Here is a 7598-nt window from a genome sequence, read left to right as displayed (position 1 = left end):
CTTAAATGTGCAAAATATTCATAAAATAATACCAAAAAGACAAATATATATCATGTTATCACTTGCTTAAAAATAACATCAAATTATTTAATAGAATTAACAAAAGGTATTTTATTTCAAAACTGAAAACACAATAAAGAAATTTTAAAATGATCAAATTACCGTAAAAAGATGAAATCCACAAAAATTACATCATACAAGGACTTTTTATAGAATTGGACCGTATCCTAAATCTAGGACCACATTGAAAATTACTAACACAAAACATTACACTATCCGAAATGGGCCCAGCCCTAAATTTTAGCGCAGGTAAAATATTAAAAATTTCTATGAAATTTTCAATTTTTTTCTGAAAAAAAGGGACTGCTTAAACTACATTTTACTGACTGCTATGACAGTCTCTCAAGCCGGCGTTAGTTTAAAAGAAAATCACCGAACCAAATTCCAGCCCTAGCCTAGCCGAGCCGACCGAACCTGGCATGTAGAATCGTAAGTAAAATTCTATGTAAGGTTCCTATTACTTTTTTTCTTTTTAGTATTTTAGTTTCTCTATTTTTAAATTTAAAGAAGTATATTCGATTATTAAAATTATTAATTTTTATTAAATTTATGTTCAGTAAAATATCAATATTTTTAATAAATTAATTATATAATTATTAAATAAATATTTTTATTTAAATAAAATAAATATTTTTATTTCAAAATTTAACACTAACATATTAAACATAAAGTTGAAGAGTTAAATGCGTGAAGGGTAGACGGACTTTATAAAAAATTTGACCTTAGGATCATACACAATAGATCAGAAACAGATCCGGTCCGGGGGAAGAAAAAGTCTTCAGCAGTCTTTCTGCAAATAAAACTTCCGTTCAATCTTTACTCTCTAATGGAGACGAGTTTTTCATCATTTTAGCTTTGGAAAAACTTCAATCTCAACCTTCCATCGAAATCAAAATCTTGTTTTTGAAAACGGCAGCTTTTGACGAGATCTGGTTTACGGAATGGAAGAAGAGAAAGGAGCGCTGGTGCAGGGCTTGATCGATGCGGTGAACCAAATAGCTTCGATCGGTGACTACAGTTGCGCCGTGAAGAAGGAGTATTGCAACCTCGCTAGGAGACTGAAGCTGTTGACGCCAATGTTCGAGGAGATTAGAGAAATCAAAGAGCAAATCCCTGAAGAAACGGTTAAAGCTTTGGTATCGTTGAAAGAAGCTCTGGTTTCGGCTAAGGAGTTGCTTATATTCGGAAGTGAAGGCAGCAAGATTTACCTGGTGTGTGAGTATATATATTCGTTTTATTTTTTTTTCTTTTGGATCTGTTTGGCTGCTGAGAAAGTGGAGGAAACTTAGCTTGTTAAGTGCGTGGACATATCAGAATATTTCTCGCAGGGAATATTTGGAAGTAACTGATAAATATTATACTAAAATTTAGTTTAATCTAGTGAAAGATGAATATTTAGTGCCGCACTTCTTTAATTAAAAAAGGAAATAGATGTGATTCCTTTTTTTTTTCTTTAATTAATATTTAGAACTAGAAAAAAGCACGCCAACCTATTCTTTTGCATCTTCTGATAACTATTATGAAAGAATTTCTTTTGTAATTCTCGTTCCTCGTCTCTTGTTAGGTTTTTCAAGCTCAATTCTGCCTCCATTAATTTTCTTTTATATAAGTTGTACAAATTAGAGGAGGGGATGGAGGAGCTGAGGATAGAGAGGGATGTGGTGGTTACTAGTACCCTCTGTGAATGGTTTCGAAGTTTTTGGCCTTAATGATATTTTCAGAGCACTTCTGCTCCGGTGATTACCCTTCATCGGTTTTGCTGTGGATTTTCTTGAAATCAGCAGTATTGGGAATTATAAGTTTCCTTTCTTACAACTTGAGGTTGGGGTTTCCCCTTGGGGTGGGGGGTTCAATTTTGCTTGGAATCTCCTATGTATGGCCTTCCTTATTTGGATTTGTTACATTGCATTCCTTCTGAGTATTGCTTTGTCAACAATTGTGTTGGTTTGTCACAGACATTGATTTTGACGTTTTACTCTTGTGGTTGACAAACAACGTCCACCTTATTCCACTCACTTCAAGCTTGGCAGTAAAGAAGGGCGTTCCAAGTGGCTGCTAAGTCATGGATGCGCATGATTTATGGTATGGATGCTTTGCTGTTGACTGATGAACTTTTTTCCTTATACTTGCAGGTTCTAGAGAGGGAGCAGATTATGCATAAATTTCATGAAGTGACAGCTCGATTGGAGCAGGCTTTGAGTAGAATTTCCCATGAGAATCTTGACATCCTAGAAGAAGTTAAGGAACAGGTGAAGATCTATCGCTAGACATATATCTGGAAGAATTACATATTACCTCTTCTCTTTCTATATTGTAGTAGGCCCTTTGCTATGTGTTACCCAAAGATGATTATTTGAATCATAGTTATATTCAACGTGGAATATAGTTCTGTCAAGCAATCGCTGTGATCATGATTAATTAACTTTTTCTTGAGTTTCATATGATTTTAGATACCAAAGATTGTAGGGATATGTAAAAGCACACAGACTAAAGAGAGCAACCAAAATATACATTGATTCTTTTCTCAAAACAATCTAATGAAGAGTTTGAGAGGACCAAAGGTCCAAAGCTACTTTATGTTCATTACATAATTATTGTTTGAAGGGGTGAAAAAGGTTTACATGTATAGTATTTCTATATTTAGGTTGAGCTTGTTCTAGCTCAGTTCAGGAGAGCTAAAGGGAGGGTTGATGTACCTGATGTTGAGCTGTATGAGGATCTATTGTCACTCTACAACAAGAGCAATGATGCAGCAGCAGATCCAGAGGTACTAAGGAGATTGGCTGAGAAGTTACAGTTGGTGGGAATAGCTGAACTTATGCAAGAATCTCTAGCTCTACATGAGATGGTTTCTGCCAGTGGTGGAGATCCCGGGGCAATATTTGAGAAGATGTCAAACTTATTAAAGGAAATCAAGGATTTTGTACAGACGGAAAATCCTAACTTGGATGCTCCTGCAAGAGAAAAGAATCTTCCTCCTAGTAGCAGCAGTGCGCAAACAACCACTGTTGCAAATCACAAGGCCCCAGTTATACCAGATGATTTCCGCTGTCCAATATCCCTTGAGCTGATGAAGGATCCCGTCATTGTTTCAACAGGGCAGGTATATTTGTTTCAGATTTCCTGTTCATGATAACTGGGATTTCTTTTGTTTTTAATCATCACTTCAGTCTTGAAAATGACCTGTCCCTCATATATTTATTAAATTGCTTTAAACTTTCAATTTTGCTTGATATATTTGTTTGGTCATTGACCTCACTGGTTGTATCTTATCACATTGTTTTGTCATTATGTTATTTGGTGAAATGTTTGTTCTGAAAATGCTCCTAGTCATAAAGTGATTCTCTATTTAAATTTGTTTGGAATAGGTAAACTTGAGGTTGGCACACAGGTTGGATGCTAAGTGAAAGATGTTTATAAGAACCTTGTGTTTTTTGATACATTTTATGCACAATCGCACATGTATGCGGAGGCTGAAGTCTTGTTTACCATTATCTTCAGGCTATGTTTTTTAACAGGTTTCATTACTCTCTTCTGTAGACTTATGAACGATCTTGCATTGAGAAATGGCTGGAGCAAGGGCATCGAACATGTCCGAAGACACAACAGACTCTTAGTAATCCTGCTCTTACTCCCAATTATGTATTGCGAAGTTTAATAGCTCAATGGTGTGAGGCAAATGGCATTGAACCGCCCAAAAGGCCGAGTAGTTCTCAGCCCAGTAAAGCCAAATTTGCCTGCTCGCCTGCTGAACTTACCAAGATTCAAATTCTCCTCTGTAAGCTCTCATCCAGCAATCCTGAAGACCAAAGAATGGCTGCAGGTGAAATCCGTCTTCTTGCTAAACGCAATGCAGATAATCGTGTAGCCATTGCTGAAGCTGGGGCTATACCTCTCCTTGTAAAAATCCTTTCAACACCTGACTCACGCACCCAAGAACATGCTGTGACAGCACTTCTTAACCTTTCTATTTGTGAAGATAACAAAGGAAGTATCATATCCTCTGGTGCAGTTCCTGGTATTGTCCAGGTGCTTAAGAAGGGGAGCATGGAAGCTAGAGAAAATGCAGCAGCCACCGTCTTCAGCCTTTCGGTAGTGGATGAAAATAAGGTGGCAATTGGCGCCTCGGGAGCAATCCCTCCACTAGTGACACTGCTAAGTGAAGGCACACAAAGGGGCAAAAAGGATGCGGCAACAGCACTCTTCAACTTGTGCATTTACCAAGGGAACAAAGGAAAAACTGTGAGAGCTGGAGTTATACCTACGTTAATGCATTTGCTGACAGAACCTGGAGGCGGAATGGTGGATGAGGCATTGGCCATACTTGCAATTCTTGCTAGCCATCCTGAAGCAAAGTCCGCCATTGGAGCAGCAAAGGCTATGCCAGTTTTGGTAGATTTTATTGGAAATGGATTGCCGAGGAACAGAGAGAATGCGGCTGCTGTTTTGGTGCACCTTTGTGCCGGAGACCAACAACATCTAGCAGAGGCTGAGGAACTAGGCGTGATGAGTCATTTGGTGGACTTGGCACAAAATGGTACGGATAGGGGCAAGCGGAAAGCTGCTCAACTGCTCCAGCGCTTAAGCAGATTTGTTGAGCAGCAAAAGCGGTCACAGTCCCAAGCTGAGGCCCAAGCAGAGCAGTCCCTATCTCAGTCTCATGCTCAGTAGCCATGACTGCCTCCTGTGCCAAATGCTGTTGATGGCCGAGTATCATTTTGCCTTAATTTTATGTTTGTTTTGGTCACCTTGTTCCATTCTATGTATTTAAAGGAGGCGGCTTTGCTTCATGGTGGAAGATCACCTGTCTGACCCCCAAGTTATTCATTTGTTTGTGTGGAAGAATACATCATTCACAGAACTATCGAAGTTTGTAAAGAAAAAAAGAGCGCAAAAGGAAAGAAAAGGTCCGAGTTTGTGCTTAAATGTATGTAAATTTGTACCATTGTAACATTGCACGACTGTAATCATCCTCAGATTTTTTAGAGTGATGTTTCTTGTATTGCAATCAAACTTTTTTTTTTTTTCTCTTTTTGTTCTTTTACAAAGTTACTAGTGATATGTAAAGGCTTAAAAGGGGATATGTTATCGGCCCAACAAGTATCAGTGAACTCCATAAATTTAAATACCAAACAAGTTTTCTGAGGATTGAATCCGAAATTGATATTAACTGAATTTTTTTTTTGTCAAAAATTGAAGATTTGAACATGAGTTTTTACCACTTTCACTTTCTGGTTGAATCGACTCGCTGAGGATAATTTAAAATGGTAGTGATTACATATAAACTTGAAATTTTCAATAATTTAAGTTTGCAAAATTGGTTAATGAACTGATAAGTAATCACCATACAGAAACCATAAAAATCCAAAAAAATCAAAGTGAGATTGTGGGATTTGGGAGGTGGGTTTGGGCGGTTTTGGTGGGTCTGAGTGAAACAAATTTAGAACCGGTTCAGCTCATTTTTGAGTGGTGGGTCATGGGTGGCACTGGCCTTGACCACCCCTTCCTAAACTACATTAACAAATGGACCACCTTTCTTAGGCGGTTTCATGATTGATAGTTATAAATTTATAATTTATAATTCTCAACTTTATATGATCGTATCATATTTATATCCATTTGAGTTGTTTGGACGTTTTACGAAATATAAATTAAAATTTTTATTATTTAAATTAATTTAAAAATTATTTTATTAATTTATATATAATTAATTTTAATTTTATAATATAAAAATATTTAATATTTAAAATAATAAAAATAAATTTAAAATTTTTATATAACTTTTAAAAAATACTATATTAAAGTAATAAAATAATTTAAAAATTCTATATAACTTTTAAAAATATATTATATTAAATTTATTAGTTAATTTTTATTTACTTTGAAAATTTTATTTTTAGAAAGATTTATGAATAAAACTTAAAAACTTTATCAAATGATATCTAAAACAATAAAATAAAACTCTATTTATCAGAATATATCTAAAAGTCCAAAACATAAAATTAATATTAAAACGGCAAACCTCACTGTACCTACTGTACCAAAGTGAACTAACTCCTAAATTCATATCCATGCCTATATATAAACCCACACTATATATACACTAAAAACTCTATTACATACATATTGGTGTGAAACCACATATTTAAAATAGAGATTTATATTTAAAAATAATATAGAATAAATAATGTAATATATAATTTAAAACTAATTAATAGTAACACATGAAATATGAACGATATTAACATAAAAAATAGATTAAATTGTAAGTCAAATGAAATTTAAACGTATGAATACATCATATTAAAAATATTAAATAAATAAAATCATTTATCATAGTGTTATCATGAATCCTAAGTTGGTGTCGAATTAATTTGTGGCATCGTCTCAATCAATAACATTATTAATACCAGAAGTTTTATCACACGCGTATACGTGTGAAAATAAGTATTTAAACATAGATGTGTATTTAAAAATAACATAAATAAATAGTTAAACGATAGTTTGAAATTAATTAATAATTATACATAAAATGGAAAAATATAGATTAAATTGTGAGCAAAACAAAATTTAACACGCATAAATACGTAAGATTAAAAATATTAAATGAATACAATTGTTTATTATGTTGTTATCATCAATCTTGAGTTGTTCTCAATTTAACTTGTAATACAAATTCAATCAACATTATTAATCTAAAACTTATAGAGAAAATAAATTGTGAATATTAAAATAAAATATATACAAAACATTAAAATAAATCTTTGATTAAATAATAAATTTAAGGTTTTACTAAATTAATTAACATAGGCTTAAGTCTCATCGTATATATATATTTATTAAAATAAAATATAAAATAACCTCAAATAATATATTTTATTTTAATTATAGTTAAGAAAGGATATATTCGTAGGGATTTTATTTATATGATCAACCAATGCTCAATTAGGAAAACAGAACTCGACATGTCAGTGGTAAAGTAAGAGTAGTTTCACTTAACAACTTAAAACACTGTCGTTTAGTTTAAAAAAATTGTATACTTCAGTACAATAATAGTTCGGTATATCTTTCACATTTATTATAGTTAAGTTTTTTATTTAATTGATTTTAAAGCTAATTAAAACATCACTTTATATGCAAAATAATTTATATTAAATATAAATAAGTTTTTGTCTTTTTATATAAGATCATTAATAATTCAACATCATGGGATTTTACGGTTCATTCTTATAATTTATATATTATAAAATATAATAATATTATATATATTTAAATTATTATTATTATTGATTGAGTCTTAATTCAATTGATATGATCATTTTTGTCAATGTAAGAGAACGTTAGTTCAAGTATGCTAAAATACATTATTTTTCTATTTATGAGTTGGGAGATACTATAATTAGTTCAAATATTATATAAAAAAATATAATCAAAATCTATAATAAAATTATTAGAAAAATTTCTATTAAATTTAAATTTAATGTAATAGTAAAAATTATTTTATCCAAATTTAACTTAGGCGGGCCAAGCGGGCCAGA

The 7598-nt window shown here is 32.6% G+C and overlaps 1 protein-coding gene across 1 annotated transcript; it reads left to right on the top strand.

Moving 5' to 3' along the window:
- The first annotated feature begins 719 nt into the window (after window positions 1-719).
- On the top strand, window positions 720-5073 carry LOC108483478 (U-box domain-containing protein 13-like). The gene is made up of 4 exons (XM_017786909.2): window positions 720-1271; window positions 2193-2309; window positions 2705-3163; window positions 3601-5073. Exons 1-4 carry the CDS (start codon window positions 1002-1004, stop codon window positions 4729-4731), a joined length of 1977 nt encoding a protein of 658 aa, XP_017642398.1. The 5' UTR covers window positions 720-1001; the 3' UTR covers window positions 4732-5073.
- The last annotated feature ends 2525 nt before the right edge of the window (window positions 5074-7598 follow it).

This window comes from Gossypium arboreum, chromosome 1, assembly GCF_025698485.1.
Source record: "Gossypium arboreum isolate Shixiya-1 chromosome 1, ASM2569848v2, whole genome shotgun sequence".
NCBI classification, from domain to species: domain Eukaryota; kingdom Viridiplantae; phylum Streptophyta; class Magnoliopsida; order Malvales; family Malvaceae; genus Gossypium; species Gossypium arboreum.
Note: the sequence above shows the minus strand (reverse complement) of the source record. Positions and strands in the feature narration are given on the sequence as shown.